The 22,294-nt window shown below is 40.4% G+C and overlaps 2 protein-coding genes across 3 annotated transcripts in view; both read right to left on the bottom strand.

Annotated features, from left to right (window-relative positions):
* The window catches only part of BTBD9 (BTB domain containing 9), a 118,207-nt gene extending 114,089 nt beyond the window's left edge, over window positions 1-4,118 (bottom strand). The window contains exons 1-2 of one of the 2 annotated variants that reach the window (XM_054196875.1): window positions 3,974-4,118; window positions 1,878-2,044 (exon numbers count right to left, since the gene is read on the bottom strand). In XM_054196875.1, coding sequence (XP_054052850.1) covers window positions 1,878-1,959 — 82 coding nt within the window. In that variant the 5' untranslated portion in view covers window positions 1,960-2,044; window positions 3,974-4,118. Of the gene's footprint in view, window positions 1-1,877; window positions 2,045-2,859; window positions 3,453-3,973 lie in introns of those variants that run through there. The other variant, XM_054196876.1, reaches the window with a different exon arrangement.
* Window positions 4,119-7,096: 2,978 nt separating this feature from the next.
* On the bottom strand, window positions 7,097-15,411 carry GLO1 (glyoxalase I). The gene is made up of 6 exons (XM_054196877.1): window positions 15,296-15,411; window positions 14,063-14,145; window positions 11,651-11,791; window positions 10,754-10,821; window positions 9,559-9,648; window positions 7,097-8,337 (listed from the first exon to the last, which is right to left on the bottom strand). The coding sequence occupies exons 1-6, from the start codon at window positions 15,374-15,376 to the stop codon at window positions 8,249-8,251; spliced, it is 552 nt and encodes a 183-aa protein (XP_054052852.1). The 5' UTR covers window positions 15,377-15,411; the 3' UTR covers window positions 7,097-8,248.
* Between the last annotated feature and the right edge of the window lie 6,883 nt (window positions 15,412-22,294).

Raw genomic sequence — 22,294 nt, 5'->3', positions numbered from 1 at the left:
CACCATAACCTATTTCCAGGAGTTATTCAGAGCTAATTAACTGCTTCTGGAGTCAGCTGCTGCAGCTTTGTTCATGCCACCGAAATAAACAAAACGAAACAGTCTTCTCAGTGAGTCTGAGGCACCATTAAAACTGCAACAACCTCAAAAGGCATCTGTTAAGTCAGAAGGGCTACAAATCAGTTCTGTCCAAGACCCCACCGGAGGACACGCTCCCTGGTGCCACCTTCAACAGTGAGCATGTGAAAATCGCAGCCTAGTGCTTATTACATAAGGTAACACGCAATATTTCACAATGTGTGTCATGGCTAGAAAAACAACAACAAAAGCCCCACAGTTTTCAGTGTGCTATATTTCTTTTTAGTAAGTAATCTGGAACATTTTATGGCGTACAAAAACGTGATCTATAAAATACGTCAGCAACAGCAAAACACCTATGACATCTTTACTAAACAACTCTCAAACCAAAGCTGCAATAAAGACTGGTATAAAGTCAGTTCCCCCTCCCTCACCTGGGCTATCACTCAAGAGTCCTCTGAAAGGCACTGCTATTTCAATGAAACATGCAAGAGTTGTTTTTATACCAGGTGCAGAAAAAGGAATTTAAGAAACAGTTCATGAACAATTTGGAAATTTTTTTTTTAGATAAAATGAGTAAAAAATGTTTACATAACAGATAACCCTATTGAAACTTTAGAAATAAATGCAAGTAAACAGACTATTGCTAGAATTAAAAATTTTATTAAATAAATCTGTATTTTAACCACCAAGCAAATAATTTCATATCCTTGAAATATTTCATCCTTCATAATCTAGTCTGTGCCTATCAAGATAATACAGGTTTTGACAAAATTATACAAAGGGAATTTTCTTAAATACAATTATCTTACATTGCTATTTTATTTAGAAATAGGGATTGGCTCTCAGTTGATTGGAAAGGATATGAGTAGTATTTCAATTTTTTGTAATTCATTACTTCATAAAATATTTTGCTATGTTTTAAATAAGTTCCAGCAAAATATTATTTTAATTACATTTTCTATTATCATAGACTCACAGAACATGGTAGGTGCGACACTAAGGCTACTGTAGAAACATTCTGTTGTTTCAAACCATATGGTTTGGTTTTTTAATAGATATGTACCTGTTGTTTTATACAAAAATATTTTGTTCTCATAAGTTCTGGTACAATAAGCTAACATATCAGGAAATAGAAATTTTTAGTAAATACTTCAACATACAAAGAGTATAACTCAAGTAAATACTTCGATTCTGTCAGAACACTCCCTAAGAAACTCCTTTGTACTTGTAACTAACAATGACAAAACTGACTATAAGTGAAAATTGTAATAGAAAAGGAAAAAAAAAATACATGTACTAATACTTAGTATCCAATAGTAGCAATGTAATCAGTGGAATATGAATTTATAGATACAGAATATGAAAGATCAAGTAAATTAAATCCATAGAACTCCTCTCCAATCCTTCTGTTGTGAAAGGATTAAAAGAAAAGCAGATGTTAAATCTGGTTAATGGTAAATAACCACACCATTCAATGACAGCATTCTAAACAACAATTAGTACCAAAAGTGTTTTGACTCAAAGCATATACGAAGTTATGCACTGCTCATCTGTGAACACATTCTCATTATTTAACTGCTGTGGTGCTAACATATTATGTTCTGTTCAGAGGTGTATTCTTCTGACAGAAGAGCAAGAATAAGTTTAGCTAGGTACAAAGATCAATATAGTAAGCACAGATTATTTGTTACCACACATGTAAAATAGGTATTAATGCATTTACTACAACCTCGTTAAAATGTCATACCACTAAACCCTTAAGATAAAATCTCAAGAAAACACATTGGTCCACTCACCAGTAAAGCTGTCTGAAGATTTACAGTGGACGTAGCCTGTAGGCAGGTGACCAACTTCCTGAAAATTAGGGTTTTTTGCCATTCTGAACAACAGACAGATTGAACAGCAAGCTCATAGAAACGCTATTCAGCAACATCCAGCTGCACAGCAACAACTGTACCATTTCCTGAAACAATGCATGAAATATACACCATCAGAAACAGAGGCATGCAGCCTATGGCAAAACCGAGTGAGATGCATATTTCTCAGTTAAAATTTTTGGTGAAATAAATTCTTAAAAAATGCCTCCATTCTACGGGAAAAGTTCTAATAACATTAGAACATAGCATTAGAATTTTTTTTTGAGCCATCATCATTTGACTATTCATTTTTGAATATGGTAACGTATTGCCATTCCTTTGTTCACTACAAGCCACAAAAATTTCATCCTGACATTCTTACTACAGCATTAATGTCCCCCAGAACACCATTTTCCCAGTTGGGTGTCCTAATTAAACCAGATCTACACAAACTGTACCACACACATTTTATGCCCTACACATTCAAAGCTCTCCAAAGCGTTCTTGCCCAGCTAAAGGTTTTGGGTTTTTTGTTTGGGTCTTGGTGGTTGTTATTTTTACAATACTTCAGACAGTTGAAGATCTTTCTCCTGTACAAGCCTTTAATTTTACAAACAAGAAAACAAAACAAAACTGTAGGGTGAGGAAATACAGAAATATAGAGGCTTTATTTGTTTAAATACATAACCAACATAATGAGTCTCTCTCAACAAGTATAAATTATTGTTATTCTTCCCATCATACTTGCCAGCAGGAAAAATAAACTGTATTTAATTTGCTAAACAGATGATACCTTCATCTATGAATTCACTCATAAGAGACACTCTAATCTTCTTTAAAGTATATGTTTAAGAGGGCAAGGAAGGAAAAAGAAGAAAAAAATATTTTTTAGGCAGTCTCATAAAACGGAAAGTAACCATACCTTAATGGAGCAAATTGAAAACAGGTAATTGACAAAGAAGATCTCCTCATTTTGGAGAGTAACATGTAACACGTAAATATTTGTTCCTACAAGTAATGTATATTATCAAATTGGCTTGTATTATCAAAATGTACTGAAAAGCCATTTATGAAAATCTTTGTGGGTCTTTTTTAGAGAAACATGAGTGAACAGACCCTAACAGAACAGTATACTTCAAGCATCTGATTTACAGATTTGTAACAGAAGACATGCCAAACACACCTGCATTATGAGCAGGCTCAAATTAAATCTTAAAACACATAAAAAAATTAAGTGATTCCAGCACAGAGCTTTGGGAGGGGTCCGTATACTGTGCTTTAAAAATATTGTGAGCAAAGAGCATTGCCAGGCCAGCAAGATTACAGGCTAACAAGTTAACATCAAGTTGGCTTTTTTAAAGCCTGACAATATGACAACTTCCTCTTAAGTCAAAAGTAATTTCAATGAATCACAGCAGCGCACAACTTGCAAGAGGAGTTTAAGTACTGAGACCCTAGAAGAACCTATGAATTTATTGTATGTGCTATCACAGTGTCAACATATAGACTTTATATATATACACATATATGTGTATATAAATATATATATATATAAAGCCGCAACAGGGTCTTGCAAAGCGCAGGGGCGGGCAAAGGGGAAGGCAGGTGAAGCAACCGCATCGCACCCTCGGCCGAGGGCCAGCGGCCCGCCCAAGGTCGCGCCCGCCCGGGGCGGCCAGGGCCGCCGCCGCCTCCCCAGACGCCACCTTACACGCCTGGGAGCGCCGGGGAAACGACCCCCACCGGCCCGGCCTCCCCCCGCCCTCCCTCCCCTCCGCGAAGAGGCGCCTCAGGTGAAACCCCTTCATCACCCGCCGCTTCCCGCGACCCAGCAATTCCTCGGCCCGCGCCCGCCCCACCGCCGCCCGCGCCCGGGTCGCCCTGTCCGCTCCCGGTGGGAGCCACGGGCAACAGCAGGTCGGCCCGCCGAGGGGCCGCTGCCCACCACGGGGGAGGCCCCGGAAGCCGCCACCCGGCGGTCACGAACCCGCTCTGCTGGGGGACGCGCCCGACCGCAACCCTCCCCCGGGACTCACCGGCCCCGCCGCTGACAAGGCCTCCACCCCCCCACACTGCCCCGCCGCCGTCGCTACGTCAACCGGCGCGGTGACGCCACTTAGCAACAGCAGCCGTCGTCCTGCGCGCTGACGTAGGCGAGCACCCTCGGGAGCAGGTCCCGGTAGCGGCACCCGCTCGCTTCGGCCTCCGTAGTTCCGTTCGCGCGGCGCCGGGTTTCCTCTTCCGGCCGCAGGGCGGAGGCGGCCGGAGGCAGAGCGGCACCCGCCGGGACGGGAAAAGAGCGGTCGGGGCTCGGCTCCGTGGCAGGGCTGAAGGGGTCCGCGGGCCCCTCCGCAGCGGGGCAGGCAGGAGGGCGGCGGGAAGGCCGGGGTGACCCCGCGGTCCGTGAGAGGCCCTGGCCGCGGCAGCGCCGGTGGAGCTGCTCTAGGCAGGTGTTGGAACAGCGGTGTCACTGGTAGGCCTGCGACCTTCATGGCTGCGTCGTCCTGCCGGCGGATGCCAGCCTTTGTCAGAAACCCGGGACTTGGGCAGACAACAGGGACATTTAAACCTTTGGCAACATCCAAAATACACGTTTCCTTTGTTTCAAGAGTTATGGTGTGTTTGCCAGTCTCAGGAAAGCGGAATACATACGGATGGGCAAGAGACCGGCAAACACACTTAACAGTGCCTCCTGTCTTGTCCATAAGGAGAACAGGGACCTGGCCTTTCTCTACATAACCATTACACTAATTTCTGCTGTACCACATTAAACTGAATTTAGGCCCTCCAAGTGGCAAAGCGCAACATGCTGTTTAATTCCATGCTTTATTTAGCAGAAGTGTTACCTTGGAAGAAGTAAAAATAACATCGTGTGTAATCAGTGAGAACATTAAGTAATTTCAAAAGTTTCTACATCTAAAATTTTTTAACAACTTTTGCTGGCTAAAACAATCATAAGATGTTTGTCTTTAGTAGGTTATTCTTGGATTTCATAACTGAGAATACTTAGTTCTCAGTATGGCAAGCAGCAGTAACTCTTTTTTTAAGACACCTTGCCAACTTCATGATACTGCTGTTAACTAGTTTGTAGATGGCAGTGATTTTTCACTGGTTTCCTCTCTATTACTTCATCATCTAGCATGTTGTCTACACTTTGTCAAGCACATAAAAATTGAAAGGGTCACTCCAAGATTAGCAAACGCGCTTAGAGTAATTTTTGAATACTAAGCAGAGAACCTTCGACATACTCTGCTCCTCCTTATGCAGTTACCACTGAACTACCTATGCACATCCTTTGACTTACTCATCTGATTTACGAACCATCCCAGTTTTAATTACTGGATTCCACACAATTGGGTCAGTAGGTTTTCCAGTCATACCTGTACTTTTAAGTGTAGTGAAACAAGTCTGAATGAAACACTGTATGTTGATAAAAAATGAACCACCAAGTTCCATGCTTGTAAAACCTTGAGATTTTCCTTGCCTGCAACTTGGTCATAAAGCTTTAGATGATATATCTGTATTGACTGAAATAAAATTTTTAGACAAGTTCACTTAGATTACTATTAGTCTAAATAATTTTTCTACTCACAACCTAGTGCAAGATTCTAAATGATAAGGAACTGCAGTTAGCACTTCTGCTTCAGTTGAGCTTTACTTAAGTTCCTGTTTCAGAACACTAGCAGCGGAAGGGATGTATATGCAAAACACAGTTTAGCCATCAAAACCTACGTAAGCTGCTAACACCTGAGCACTCTGTCTCATTGCTGTAGCTCTCATGCTTCTTGATGCTATTCTCATCCTACTAACTTCCAAAGACAGCGTACTAAAGTTACACTACAATAGTCTTCAAATTAAGAGTTCTCTTAATTGATGCTGTAAGGTATTCTGCAATATTGCATACCTTTTTTTAAAGTAAGGTAAGGTTTCGTGAGTCAGCTGAGCCAACCTATCTTTGTGCTAAATGGAACAGCCTTATTTACTTATTCAGAAAACTGAGGGAGTCTTGAACTGGCACCTCATTTCTGCTTAATAAACTTGGCATAAAACTAACCCAGCATTCAAGAAAATCTTTGTCATTTTATTAAGCTGTATTAGCCTGCTTGGGGCAGGGGGTGCAATGTCAGAAGCCCAACATTTGGGAGGAAGAAGACACTGAGATCATGTGGTGACAACTATTAAGACAGCTTACTTACTCAGGTCTCACTCCAAACAGTAGTAACTACGTTGTCCCTATCAAAATGACTAACATAAAGGAGAATCATCAACCGCACAAGAAATGAGACAGGGAACGGGGTAGACATTAGTTCTACAAGTATAGGAGGGCTGAAATAGAAAATGCAACCATGAGCCATCAGTGTTTATTGTTGCAGGAAAAAAGGCATCTTGGCAAATATTCAAAAAGGGAAAGATCTATTGTATATGAATAACCCTGATAAGGCACCACCTAAAGCACAGTATCTGTAGACACTGTAGAGAACAGCCAGAAAATATCATTAAAATGATCATTTAAAGTATCAGGATTGCTTCATATAACAAATAGAAAACCGAAGAAGATATCTTTTCAGTTACTGTGTCTACCTTCCCATGAATTTATGATTGCTTGCACATCCATAGGGGATATTAAGCAGTGCAAATAGTTCTCACATTCTTTTTTCCAACACCTAAGGCTCAGATGAAGCATATAATCTATTTTACTTATTTACAAGGGCAAACAAAATATCTTGGATTAAGTTTTATGAATGGTTGTTCATGTGGAGCACTGTAAAATTAATGGGTTTATATGTGCTATCTTATTAAGATGAGGCAGACAGCATTAAGGATTTTTCAGATAAGGAGATAGGACAGTAACACTTAGCATTTAAGTCATTAACATCTACATTAGCATAGTAGAAATCCAATGCAATACTTTCTGCATTTCTGTTTTAACTTATAAGACCAGGAGTTATTGACAGTTGTTATTATGAAGTCCGCATATTATCATTAAGTTACTAAAACATCCTGCTGATCAGGTCATAGTTATCTTCCTCACTGCTGTACTCACAACACCTATTCTATCTTTTTATCAACAGATTTCTTCTCAAGAACCCATGACCCAAAACAAACAGCCTTTCAGTTATCTATGATTCAACAATTAGCAAAGCAACAGGTCACACTCCTTTACAATTATTTTGTAGATTGCACCAATACTTTATTCAGAAGCGAACTGCAGTGCTGTTACACTATTCAATACTCGCATAACTGAAGACTTAGTAGGAGTGAAGTGCTACTGGAACCAGAGACAGGGCAAAGGGTTTTTTCCCTTGTTGGAAAACAGGGTTTCAAAACTTGATGTGTTTTGCGCTGTTCATAATAGGTGGAACAGCATAAAAATCAAATAATTTGTGTAACATATGTACATGTTACATGTTTTCCTGCTCTTTACAGGTATCATTTCAATAACCATCACTCGTTTTGAGAGGGCAGATCAAAACGTTTACTAGTAGGAAGCTGTTGTTTCAGATACTCTTTTGCATTAAATGCCCAACGTACAGAGCATTTAAGTTAAATATAGCCCCAGACTTTCATTGAAACAAAAATTATAAGCCAGTTCTTTCTAGTGTTGGAAGAGACAAGAAGGATCACTGTGAGTTAGCAACTATAAGACCTCTTATCTTGACTGTCATTCAGCAGCCAGAAGCTGAAAGACTGAATTCTTTCTGCTCGACTGATTTATTGCCTCCACAAAGTTTCTTTTTACAGGCTGTTTAAGCCTGCTCCTTAAAGAGTTTTGCTTGGCATAATATTAGGACTTTCATAAACATGCTACTACTCAAAGCAAAGTTAGTCTGACATTTATTTTCTAGTAAACGAGACAGGCCATGAAGCCTTCAGGATCTTTTGACTTCATATAAAAAGGAAGAGAAGTTTGGGGTTTTTTCATCCTTGTTGAAAATCATCAATAGTAACACAGGATTTTTTTTTTTGTTGCTGTTAGTTTAAATCTAAACAGCATGAGATAGAGTGAATTTCCGGTCACATATCTTCTGAGTGTTTATTGAAATATTAGCATAATCAGTGTTCTAGAGGAGAAACTGTGTACACGATCTTCCAAAAGATGGTTGAGTATTCCTAATTGCAAGAAAATTGCAGTGGCATCACAGGACAACAAAAAGGAATTCAAGTACACTGAGGTCCCAGGGGATAGTTTTAGAGGAGACTCTAAACACGACTGATTCCTCTCCATTAAGCGAGAATTTCATAAACACTGTTACCAATTTTCTCCAGGGGACTGAAAGTGTGCATCTGCCATATAATATACTTCATTAGAACTAAGTGAGAGTCACCATGTGGTTAGGATTCAAAATTTCAATCCAATAGCCATCAGGATCCTGAACAAATGCAAGTCCTTTCATTTTACCTATTAGAAAAAAAAATACGAGATAAAGTTAGGACTACATGACTAGTTCTTAATGTCAAATATGACTACTTTTAAAAGTATTTTTCCTTCTTTTCCTTTTGCATAGCAATCAGTTCAAATTTAGACAGTTAATTCTGAAACATCCAGATTAGTTTTTAATCAGCATTAGATCTTTGTGCTAAATTATCAATCTTGCTCTCAACAAAGCTGTAGTTTAAAGTCACTTTGAAATTCTATCTTTTGTTGATTGAAATAAGTTTTCTGCATATGCCCCTTTAAGTGTTCATCCTCTAAATTCACTTAAGTCTCTTTTCAATTACTTCTTCTAATTCCTCTTGCAAGGAATTTAGAAGATCAATTCCAACACGTGTAAACTGAAACTTCATGTACTAAGGTTACTTTCAAACAAACAAAAAAAAAAAACCCGCTGTAGTACAGGCAACAGTCTAGTTTCTATATCCAGAAGGAAAAAGTATCACAGTTTGTGCATGCTGCTGAGTATTAGATGTCCGTATTGGAATGCATCGATCCTAGAACTCTCATGAGGTCTCTTCATGAAAGAGAATCCAAGACTCCTCAGCACTAATTTCTGCACTGTAGGCTATTTTGACATAGACATTCTTTGTTCATGAATGTCTGTAAACATTTGAGCTATACATTATTCATTTTTTAGTAAAAGTTATACAAGTCAAATATAATACAGACTATAGAGGCTATTTCTACTACAGCTGACAGAACAGTTGAAATTATAACACCTAGTAAGCGGCATTGGGCAGATTTAAAGAAAAACAGACAGAAAAGTCAAGATTTACTCCATTTTAATGGGTGGGAGTAATTATGTCTTCTGTGTCATCTTATTTTCATATGATAACCGAACAAATATGAAATGTCGGAATTTGATTCATGTTAAAGGAAATACTGCAGTAACTCTAGGCAGTAGCTTACATAGTAAACTATCCATCAACAGAGCACATGAATTTTAGTGAAGGTCAGACTACTCACAGAAGGCACGTAGCTAGACTGATGAACTATTGTTACCAAGACGGATCCATTTTCAGTTTTGCCCATTGTGTAAGAGAACACAGGGGTAACTGGTTCTAGCACCTTCTAAGCAGTGACTACTACTAGAAACATATTACCCAGCTTTCCGGGAAGATCTACTAGGCAGAATATATTAAAACCAAGGAAGAAAACTGACTTGCATTTCTGATCAAGACTTACCATCATCTGGTTTCTTCACAAATTTCACTCCGAGTTCTTCAAACCTCTTACAGGCTTTATTGACATCAGGGACAGCAATCCCAATGTGTCCTGTGCAACATGGTAAAAAGAGCAAAGCACACTAAGTATTGCTGAGTGTTCTAGGAAAAGGTTTGCTCAGCGTTTCGTTTTGTGCGAAAAGTTTACATGCTGTAGTTCACGTAAGATGATTGTATACAAGAAAAACATTGCTTCCAGAAAGAAAAGCATTTTGGCTATTAACATTATTCTCCTTCAGAAAGTTGGCTTTTTGATAATACCTTTTAAAATAGGAACTTCAGAGGGAAAAGATCTCATTGTTTAGGTGAGAATATTATCTAGAGTAGGAAAAAAATAAGATTTTCAATCAAACTGTTTTATCTGTATTTCCTTTCTCGAAGCATATCCACATAACAGCATTTTGTTTCATTTGCTCAGTTCAACAGTACAAGTTTATCATTAATGCTGTTTTTGTAGAGACTAGCACTATGCAAGGCTTGAGCTTACAAATCAATTGAGAAGCTTTAAATGTCAAGTGGCCAGACTGAGTATGAAACTTATTTCACTAGCCAGTGACCTTTCAAGCACTCAAAACATCAAATTGAGCCAGAGAAATACTATTCTTAGTGCTACAGAATTCTCCTTCTATCTTAAAATAGGTAATCAGTGGATTATAAAATATAAATCCAAACGTAAATCAGCCTGAACACCATGATAACCTGATACACAAAAGCAATTACTGTTCTTCATTCAATAGTTACTATTAGCATGAGTTTGCCTGTCAAAGGATTAGATTCTTCATAAAAAATATAACTGTGTCTCATTACTCCAAAACACATTTGTTTACCTATTTTCATGATCTTTCACAGCATACATGCTGGAAAGAGAGATAAAGGATGAGATGCAAGTTCCCTTCTTTCCTAGTGCTAGTACGCTTTCTTCAAAGTAACCTACTAGAAAAAGTCTTCATCCAAACAACTTTAAAATATTTTCTCTATTAGTTCTCATGAAAATAAAGCCTAGAGCATACACTTACCCAATAACCCTTGCACAGAATTTATATTGATGTTTTCTAAAAACCACTTGAAACTCTGTTTTTCCCCAATGCATGAGAGAAAAAGATGTAATCACAATAAACCAAAGTTTAAAAACTGCAAACACAAAACTAAAGACCTACCAAATCCTCGGGGATCTGAATTGCCATTATGGTAAGACTGATTTTCATCATTTTCAGTGCCCCAGTTGCTGTAAGAAGTAATTATTACACATTGAAGAAAAGCATCAAAATTAACAAATCCTAAATGTTCAGTTTCCTCAGGAGGATAAGTTGTTTCTTCTAAGAAACCAAAGAATGTAAATTGTTGGCTGCATTCATTAAGCTATCAAGATCTTCCCTAGCCACAGGTCCTAGGGATAGTCTCAGGGATAACAGTCATGTTCACAGTCCTTCATTAGCATTCAGGTTCTACATTTGAATAAATCTGAGACACTTCTGTTATCACTCGGATTAGAGAGAAGGTTGTGCTGCATTAGACAGTCTATCTACCCATCACTAGGGAACAAACGGTGAGGGTTGCAGGTTCTTAAGATAAGCAAGACAGTGGGGTATTTGGGAGAGTCTTTCTGCACAATTACAATCATTAGCAGCATCAACCAAATTGCCTTGTTTACAGGAAGTGTATTCTTTGACTTAATACCTCTTTTGATTAGATTGCAAAAGCAATAGTTATCCATTATTAGGATGTTCTGGGGATCCAAAGAAAGTTCTAATCACACCAAGTTTTCATAAATTCTGTGGCTTCCCTACCTAGACCGCATCAATACTCAAAATAGAGCAAGCATTATTTCATATTTATGTACCACTGTTCACCTAGCAGTTTGGAAGGGCTCTGGAAAGAGAAAGATTAAGCTTGCCAAGTATCCAAGATCTCAGACATATTTTACGGCTATATGACAGTGAAGATGTTTCCACAGTAATGATGACTTTTTTTATTCAATACAACAGGATTTACACTCATCCATTCTGTTTAATCACCATTAGCTAAATGCCATATTTCGTTATATTAATACTTACTGTGTCAGTTCAAGTGTAGCTTTTCTAGAGAAGGTCCAAGCTGTTCTCTCAGCTTTATCTTTCGGGATATCATTTTTATCTTCATACGCCAGGAAATAGAGTGAAAACTTCATAGCAGGAAAGTCAAATTTTTGAAGCAGTCTAAATGGCAACAATTATTTTGAAATAGTAACTTTAAAAGGTAACCAGGTAGCTTGCAAATAAACCAAGATGCCTCCCCCATGGAATAATTATTGCTGTGATTTTTTTGCCTTTCTGACTGTAATCCACATCTTAAAACAGTTACAGTTTGAACTATCAAATAGAAACACTCCAGAACATATTAAAAGCCTACAAAAATTAGAAGAATCAATGCTTAAAAGCCAAACTATCAAGCAACTGAATAGCAAAGCCAGTACAAAGGCTTACATCTTGAGGCTGTCACTCTGTTGCTTGTCCTCAGGAAGATCTTTATGCTTATCCACTTTAAAATATCACCAAGGAATAAAAAGATTTACTTTGAAACTACACTTTTCTGGGGACCTCGCTGGCACCAGACAAAGCTAAAGAATACAGCAGGATTAAAAAAAAAAAACAAAAAACAACCATACCTTTAGATAGCTATAATGATAAAATCAATTAAAAAATACTTTAGGTTAGAAACAGCTGCTTACAAAATGCATCCCTTTGCTAGATGCAAGAAGTCATCCACTTTCCTGTGAAATATTTGATACATCTCTATTGTCACCTCTTTTCTAGAGATGGCATGGCATACTTCAAACCATTTTTATGTAGGACATTTAATTAGAGAAAGCAGGCATGCAAAAAAAAAATTCTAACTTCTTTTTCAGCTTACTAGGTATTTAATTTTTATTTTCTCACACACACGTCTTCACTAAAGCGGAAGTAGTTTATTTTACTTTAGTTTGGACTCATTTCACAGAATGATAGGGGTTGGAAGGGACCTCTGGAGATCACCTCGTCCAACCCTCTTGGGGTTGTCACCTAGACAACTTGCTCTTGTCACCTAGAGCAGGTTGCACAGGAATGCGTCCAGGTGGGTTTTGAATGTCTCCAGAGACGGAGACTCCACCACCTCTCTGGGCAGCCTGTTCCAGTGCTCTGCCACCCTCAAAGTAAAGAAGTTCCTCCTCATGTTTAGATGGAACTTCCTATGTTCAAGTTTGTGCCCATTAGCCCTTGTCCTGTCACTGGGCAACACTGAAAAGAGCCTGGCCCCATCCTCCTAACACCCACCCTTTAAGTATTTATAAGCGTTGATAAGATCCCCCTCAGTCTTCTTTTTTCCAGACCAAAAAGACCCAAATCCCTCATCCTTTCTTCATAAGAGAGGTGTTCCAGTCCCCTAACCATCTTTGTAGCCCTTTGCTGTACCCTCTCCAGCAGTTCCCTGTCCCTCTTGAACCAGGGAGCCCAGAACTGGACACAGTACTCCAGGTGCAGCCTCACCAGGGCAGAGTAGAGGGGGAGGATGACCTCCCTCGACCTGCTGGCCACACTCTTCTTGATGCAGCCCAGGGTGCCATTGGCCTTCTTGGCCACAAGGGCACATTGCTGGCTCATGGTCAATCTGTTGTCCACCAGGACTCCCAGGTCTCTTTCCAAAGAGCTACTCTCCAGCAGGTCAGCCCCCAATCTGTACTGGTGCATGAGGTTATTCCTCCCCAGGTGCAGCAGCCTACACTTGCCCTTGTTGAATTTCATAAGGTTTCTCTCTGCCCAACTCTCCAGCCTGTCCAGGTCTCGCTGTATGGCAGCACAGCCTGCTGGTGTGCCAGCCACCCCTTCCAGTTTTGTATCATCAGCAAGATGTTTAAAAAAATACACCAGAATTTTGTTTTGAAATAACTCATTTCAAATGTCAAGGACGTCCAAAGCGCCTTAGCATAAACATGTCACACAACTGCAGGGCATCTGCCTCCCAACAGTCTTCTCCAAAATAAAACAAAGTTTTAATAAAACAAAGTTTGGACTCTGTCTTCAGCTTCCACTGCCTTGTTCTCTTATGAGCAGAGTTGGTCATAAGCCACCTCTGAGAACAAGTAGAGAACTTAATTTCAAGATTTATAGCAATGGCTCCTGATTATAAGCACTGTCATAAAAGCTACCAGTTAGCTGCAGCCTCAGTGAGGAGGAAGTAAACAAGTCGCACACTGATAATTAATGACCTATTTAAGAAAAAAAGAAATTTCTGGTCAAGGCCAATATTAGTTCGTTTGCAGCTTAGCCATTAACTGTGCTGTGGGAGTTCTCAGAGATTGCCAGACTGTCCGACTGAGCATCAGCTGATGGGCCAGCATTGTTTATGTAGTTACACCAATTAGTATAATTACATCAAAATAACAAAAACTTTTATTTTCAGAAGAATACTAGGAAAAAACAAACTTATTGTGGCATACAACTTCTACTCACGTCATTCCAAGAACTCTCGTATAAAAATCCAGTGACTTCTTAGGATCCTTCACTCTTAACATTGTCTGCTGAAACAAAAAATCCTGTGGGGAAAAAAGTTTTATTATTTATACATCAACCAGAAATTAATTATGGGTGATAACAAAGATGCTAGTTAACAAAGATGCTAGTTAACAACGAATCTAAAACTAGCAGGTTTATAAGTAACAAATAGAGTACTATAGTGTAAATAAATAAAACCCTTTGTCCTGATCCTACACATACAGATTTGTGTCACATAAATATGACTTTGTAACACAATGCTTAAAACAAATAAACTAAATCACCACTGGTATCACTCAATATATATTTTCAGTGGTATCAAAAAAGGGTATCATTCTTATCTTTATTATTCTTTTATGGACCTGTACTGCACATGAACCAAGTACGCCAAGCTTTGCATGCACGCATGCTAGGCACATGAACATTCGCTATCGGCTGTCACTGCAGACACAGAATTTAAATAAAGCTGAACTCCAGAACTCAGTATTTTTGTTATTTCATTACACAGTTGTTGAATTTCTGTCAAGCTTGATGATTTCTTGGCAGCAAAAGTGGACTGCAATTCTGTAAGGCTATTTTCCTCAAGCCACAGCGTAACTTTATATACCAAGGGCTACTGAACAACTAAGTGGATGAAAAGCAAACGACAGGATATCCTTCACAGATATATTAAAAAAAAAAAAAAAAAAAGAGATGTGGAACAACTGAAATGCAATTACAAGGTTCTCCTAATAAAAAATAAAAGTTTTGGGGGGATTTTTTTTTTTTTGCAACCCAGGCATGAGCTGGCCGAAGAGGTCCGCGGAGGCCCGGTTACCCCGCGGCTGGGGGGAACCCGGGCGCCGCCTCCCCTCAGCGCCAGCCTGACCAGGGCTCCGCGCAACGGCGGAGGCGCCGAGCCGGCCCAGCGCGCCGCGGACGGCCATGGCCTCCCAGCGGGACGGAACGGGCGGTCGCAACCACCAGCCCAGCGGATCCGCCCTTCACCAGGACGGTGAAACCAAGCCGGGCTGTCCCCAGTCCGCCGGGTTGCCCGACCCTGGGCCGGCCTCCCTGCACCGGGGCAGCTCCCCGCCGAGCGATCCCCAGCCGGGATACTACTCGGCCCCACGCCGCCTCCCAGCCACCGCACGTCCGCCCGGCAAAGGGCGGGTGGCCCCGGTGTGTCCTCGTCACCCCCATCCACCCCACCTTCGTGCTGGCATCCGGCTCCGAGCAGGCGCCGTACGCTGCCTCGTCGCTGAGACCGCTGACCTCCGCTGAAGCGGCCATGTCGGGAGAGGAGGAGGAAGGGGAAGAGGAGGAAGAGGAGGAAGAGGCGGTGGCGGCGCCCGCGGGAAGGCGGTGCCTCACCCACCTCCGCCCCGGGGTCACCCGTGGATCGCTGCGTAGGGGTCGGGGAAAGTGCGGGGTTGCCTGGTGGTTTCTGTAAGGATTAACGGGAAGGATACACGCACGCACGCTCGACTGTGGAGTTAATTAGCTGAAGCATGGAACGAAACCAGTGATGCTTCACGTTGCTGTGAGGATGCGCCCCTCTCACTCCCACTGGCAGGCCCGAGGGTGTTGCACCCCACTTTTTTTGAAATCATAGAATGGTTTGGATTGGAAGGGACCTTAAAGATCATGTAGTTCCAACCCCTCTGCCATGGGCAGGGACACCTCCCACTAGACCAGGTTACTCAAAGCCCCATTGAGCCTGGCCTTGGACACCTCCAGGGATGGGGCATCCACAACTTCCCTGGGCAACCTGTGCCATTGCCTCACCAGCCTCACAGGAAAGAATTTCTTCCTAATATCCAATCTAAATCTACCTTCCTTCAGTTTGAAACCGTTACCCCTCGTCCTATCATTACACTCCCTGATAAAGAGTCCCTCCCCATCTTTGCTGTAGGCCCCCTTTAGGTACTGGAAGGCTGCTATAAGGTCTCCTTGGAGCTTTCTCTTCTCCAGGTTGAACAACCCCAACTCCCTCAGCCTGTCCTCACAGGTGAGGTACTGCATCCCTCTCATCATCCTCATTGGCCCTCATCTGGACCTGTTCCAACAGGTCCTTCCAACTGGCAGCATCTCGGGGTGGTTAGGACACCTGGCCCTGGCCCTTCAGCTTCATTTGCAAAAGCACCCATCAGGTGCTGATTTTGGTACCACAAGATGTTGGCTTCTGCCTTTGCCTTCAGGCACTGGGAGAAGATTTCAAGTGGCGTTTGACACCCATCAAGGTTACACAGTGACATTTATTATACATGATTATTTCAGGTCTAAGAGAGAATCACCTTTCCTTCAAAAATTCAGCATGAAAAACAGGATTGAGTACTCTTGGGGGGGGGGGGGGTGGCGGGGAATAAAATACACTTCAGGTAACTGAGAGGAATGCATTTTGGCAGTGCAGAATTCTGTCTGCGTTACTTAAGCAGCTTCCATAGGTACATTTAAAACCAGCCCCCGAGCAAGGCAATTTACGGCGGCGGTGCAGAGCTCTTCGGCGCACAGAGCACCGGTTCAGCTCCTGGGGGTTCGAATTTCGGCCGGACCCGCGGCGGAGCGCAGGAGCCTGCGGCGGCCGCTCTGCCCCCGCCCCGCGGCTCCTCACCGGCGCGGGGAGGGGGGGGAAGCGAGCCCCCGGCGCCACGACCGCCGCGGCCGTTACGGGCCACCGCCTAACGGCCAACCGTTTAACGGCCAGCCTCACGACCCGCCGATTCCCTCCACCGCGCTACACAGCGGTAGGACGGAGGCAGGACGCCCGGGCGCGGGGGGGCTGGGGCGGAGGGATCGCCCCGCGGCGGGCTGCCGAACCGCTTGCGCTGCCGCCTGAGGGGGCTACGGTCGGTGGTTGTGCGGTTGGGGGGCTGCTCCCCTCTCCCCGTGTTGTGCGACGCAATTCTAGTCGGGTCGGTGAGGCTCTTTGCATCTCTCTGCCACAGCAGGAATTCCTGTTCAGGCATCTCAATTTTTCCGAACAAAGCTAGAAGTCAGTACCGTACCCCTCATGCTCTATCCTCTACTTTTCCTTCCTTTCCTCAGCTCGTCCTCCTACCTTCTAAGATGCGTGCTGGAAACCAGACTCGCTTTTCTTGCATGAGCACGTCCTGTAGGCAAGGTTTAGGGAACCCTGGAGAGGAGGAAAGGAAGTTTTAATAGAAAAAGTGCATTAGCTGCTACAACTAGCGATAGGATGAGGGGCAACGGTTTTAAACTAGAGCAGGGTAGGTTTAGATTAGGCATTAGGAAGAAGTTCTTTACAACGAGGGTGGTGAGGCACTGGAACAGGTTGCCCAGAGAGGTGGTGGAGGCCCCATCCCTGGAGACATTCAAGGCCAGGCTGGATGAGGCTCTGAGCAACCTGGTATAATTGAAGATGTCCCTGCTTACTGCAGGGGCATTGGATTAGATGACCTTTAAAGGTCCCTTCCAACCCAACACATTCTATGATTCTATGAACTAGGATAGGTACGCAGCTGGAGTTCATGCTGGCTTTTTGAAAAGTGTGAAAATCTTAGCTGCGCCACCGGATATCTTGAGTACAGGTGCTTGGGGAGTCAGGGAGGATGGCAGTAGTCTTTGTTTTTAAAGAAAGCTGTGAGAACCCCACCTCTCATTTTGGGCCTTAGGGGAAAGTTTCAACTTTGCTGTCCAACTTCAAGAGGACCAGTTTAAAGGCAGAGAAATTAACATCAACCTATTTCACCTGAGTGTCAAGGAGGAAAGTACCCCTGCTAATTTTATAGGTGACCAGCCCAGTCAGATAAACATGAAGGAAAAGAAAGGAATTAATTAATTTGGATTTTTCATTTTCCTTTTTTTTGTGACTTTTCCTAAGTTGTTTTTTCGTAGTATTTTTGCTTTGAGAAAGAGACAAACATTTTTTGTAAGAGGTGATTGCATATCAAAGTCCACAGAACAGTGGCTGCTTTGCTAATATTGGACAAACATAAGGAGATAATTATTTAGCACCACATCAGCCTTGCCTCTGATTTTCTATTTCCTGAATCAGGCAATAGTGTCTAGGAGAGTATGTTACAGTTATGCCTGTGGTTGGCTGCCCCAAGGCTTTGCAAGTACTACTGCATAATTCTTGATAGTTATTTTAATTTTTAATAGTAATAGTGCTCTGATTAGAATAACCATTTCCATGCTTTGTTAATCTGTTATTCTAGGTATGACCTTAATGGCACATCTTAACATTTGTTTTATAAAATATTTCTCCATTGTAACATCCCTGTGAAAATAAACAAGCTATTTTTAGAGGAAAGGTTAAACTCAAGGTAAGGACTTCAGCTATAGCTCTCCTGATGATTACAGTGCCTTAAAACTAGTTGCTCAATCTATGTGTAGATTTGAGCACACTGAATGAAACATTGAATTTTCTATATGTATTTATGAGTATTAAGATCTACCGAATGGGACTGATGTCAGTGAGTACATGCAAGTGGATGAGTACGCCCCATAATAGGAAAACATGGAAAGAGAGGATATAGATGCTTCTTTGTATCTCTGAATTATGGGCTTAGGATTCAGAAACTAAACCTTCTCTAGGCTTATATGCTAGTGTAGTAGAAAGGGAAAGAAAATGAAAGGAGCCACCTTTTCCTAACAGCCTACTGCTTAGCAGTCAGCTATGAATATACTTTGTTTTGGGCCGTATTAGAAATCCTCAACTAGGACAACTAACTTGCTGGTCCCTGGCCACCAGGAGACGGATGGAGAAATTCCTTTTTCCTGTTGAAGAATAGCCTCCGTTCTATGTGAACTGCAGTGCTGCAGGGATTAGGCACAAAATTAAGAGAAAGCCTGACGCTATTTCATTACACTGAAGATGTTTGATGCTAAATTATATTTAAAATACTACTCGACGCCCTCCATCTCGCATTATTTCTGCGAACACTTACACAGGTTTAGAATATTATACATGGCAGGGGCGTTTGTATAAAAATCATGTGTAAGTGCTTATGTGAGCAATGCTTTAAGACCTGGTATGGAAATGTATACAGGACTTTTTGTAAGCTCAGTTGCTGATTATGTGTGTATATTTTGCAAACTAAAATTTAAACAAATCATTTATATTCTAGAACATTTCTATTTCTTATCAGATATTCAGTGAAAGTATTAATATTGTAAAAATTTTATTTGTTATACGGAAAGATGTTCACAAAATATAAACGTATGGTAAATTATTTTAAAAAAAAAATCTTTTTGTAATCATCTTCAGCTTGACATTTGTAACCTATCATAAAATGCCTGTGAAGTCAGTTTTGAGTTAAGATGCTCTCATTTCTATTGTTTTTATTCCCTACCTTATACTTCCTTCCCATCTTCTTGAAAAGGTAGACTTGAAAAATCTGGATTGTTATAAACACAGCTTTTTTTTTTTTTTTGCACATTTCAGGATGGAGGGAGTACAAAAAAATAATAAAGTAAGTTCAAACACCGGAGAAGATGCTGGGCCCAGTCTTGCTGCCACGAATAGTGCTGGGCCTCATCTCACTGCAGAGAGTTCTGTGCCTACTCTTGCTGTACCAGAAGATGCTGTAGCCAGATCTATTCGCAATACTCGACGAACGACAAGCTTTTCCTCTTCCCAAGAGTCTTTTTCTATTGCAAGCCGAAAGTTGTCTAGATTTTGCCGGAGCGCTAGTGGAGTTCTGTCCTTGCAAGAAGTTCTAAGAGAAAAACAGGTTTAGTATTCAGCCTTAGATCTTGAAATAGATTTAAGGATCTTTTCTCAGACTATTAAATTCAGTTTATATTAATTATTTATTTTTTATTTCTTTTCTTTCCCTCCCCGCCCTCCTGTTTTGTTTATACTCAGTTCTTTTATTAAATTATTGCTGGTGTAAAGTGAGTGAGTCTTTGTTTTCAATATTTGCAGTATTTTAACATTTTATTTTAAAGTAATAGAGGAAGGAAGTGGGAGATATTGACTAAATAGTTTACACTGAAGCAAAGCTGTACCCAGCTTAGTTCCTGCAAATTTACCCACTCTAGATACTTTAGTTTTAAATTGATGTTGTGACCTTCCTTTATTAATACAATAAATTGAAATATTGATTGTGAAAAATAAAATCAGTTGATATGGCACACAAATATCTTAAAATCTAGCTGTAGTATATTTAATGTTTGCTTTTCCTTGATATATCCTCAGAGTTGACTTTACGTTTTATAATAATTCTTGGTAACTTGTTCTTCTATTAGCCTCTGAAAATATAGATATTTTTAAAGAGTAGGGCAGTTCTGTAGTCTTGCAATACAAGACAGTAGGTTTCAGTATTAGTTTCAAGTTAAGTAGCAGGTCATTGTGGTCACTGTGTATTTTTAGTTTGAAGGACGACTTTAATGTTTTAGGCTCGATACAAAGAAGCAAGAGAACATCGAAGAGCAAAAGTTGATGCTTCATATAAATACATATTCGAAGTTCTCAGTGTCAGTCTAGATTTAGACTTAACAACTGTGGAAGAAATGATTTTGGACGCCCCTTCGGTGAGTCTGTTCCATATGTTTGTTGATTTCAAGTATTAGTCAAAATATGTAGCAGATTGCCCCTTTGGTATGAAGTGTTATCCATCATTTCGATTGTTTCTGCCAGGAAGCATGATTAATAAGGCATGCAACTTATCTAAAATGATACCTGACTAAATCATTCAGTTTAGTTTCCTGGCAGATTTGCAAATATTCATAAGGTTTTTGATTCTGGCTTTTTCATCTTTCTGACCTCAAGGAAAATATAATTGCTGCTGTTATTTTGACCCAAGGGATTCTTGTCACATCCACCAGTTCTAACAAGTTTCATCCATCTCAGCCTGACATTTTTATATTCTAAAGATGATCATTTTTATTTGTTAAGCAAGTCCTCACTGAAATGCCAAAGATACTACAAAAATATGTGTAACTTCATAGGAACATTCTGAAAATTAAGACTATTATTTAGTAATTAGAGGGAAGATTAATCCTACACCATTTAATTACTGTAACTACATTTGGAAAGACCCATAAATAATTTCCAGTTTTGAATGCTTAAAAGATGAGATAAAGTAGGATTGTAGAGTGAGTAGATCCCAAACCTGTGGAACTTCTGAAAGCTCAGTCATTCTTTGTGTGTCTTTAGTGTTGTGTCTTTCATAGTGTCTCAAAGTGATTGAACAAGCAGGAGCAACCAGCTAACCAACCTCACAATATTTGAGGAAGAACATTATATGCCACCAAAACTTTAAACAGTGGCATAGTCAAATAATTTTTGCATGTCGTAAAGGCACAGAAAAATATTTTGAGTAACAAATCTTTTTTTGATTTAACAGTTTGAAGCCTTTGATTCTTTTTTTGCCAAGGGAGGAAGTAAAACACTGAAAATTTTCTATCAAGAAGGAGAAGCACCAGGAATAGGTAAAATTTTAGTAATATTAATACAGGCAGATGTAATAGTGGCTTCTATTGTTAATTTTGTTTGATGTTTCCCAGAATAAAATTTTTACTTGTTCATAATTTTGCAGCCTTTTGATATAAGGACTGAAAATTAATATTTTAAATGCTTACTTGAAGTCAAATTGTTTAGAAAAATTTCAGTCAATTTTAGCCATTCTTGGAAAGAAGGCTATAAAAAGATAAATTATTTTGAAATCTTAAATCAGTTGCAGCTTTTTCTTAAAGGAGTTATGCCCCCAGCTCATTAGAAAACACTTTCATAAAACCTGTCTGAATTTGCTTTTATTATAAATATTTGAAATTTTTTAGTTTTCACGTGCTCAGCAGAGAATTAGCATTCAATGTCTAAAATAATTGCATAGGATTATATCCATAGAGGACCTGAGGGTATCTCATATTCTCTATTTTTTCCTTTAGGCGTGACGTCTTGTTTGATAGGGTGAATGCAAATAAGCAAAGAAAGTATCTCAGTCACAAGCAAATTAACCCAAAATGATGGGCTTGAGCAAATTCCCTTTTCAGTGCAGTACAATACACCAAAATTGCTTTGTAAGATGTATGTTATATGTTTGTTGTAGGTATTTAATGATGTTGTCAATTACAGCTATGAATTCTGCTGGTTTTGATTCTCTTACACATGAAAGAAGAGAAGAAATGATTTCTATGTTTATTTCACTATATTGATTTTAAGCATTGTATAATATCCTTACTTTAAAAATAGTGACACCTATGACATTCTTTTCAGAATGTGGTCGGACAATCCCAGGAGTT

The sequence above is a fragment of the Rissa tridactyla genome, chromosome 3 (assembly GCF_028500815.1).
Source record: "Rissa tridactyla isolate bRisTri1 chromosome 3, bRisTri1.patW.cur.20221130, whole genome shotgun sequence".
NCBI lineage: Eukaryota > Metazoa > Chordata > Aves > Charadriiformes > Laridae > Rissa > Rissa tridactyla.
This window is presented reverse-complemented; position numbering and strand designations above follow the sequence as displayed.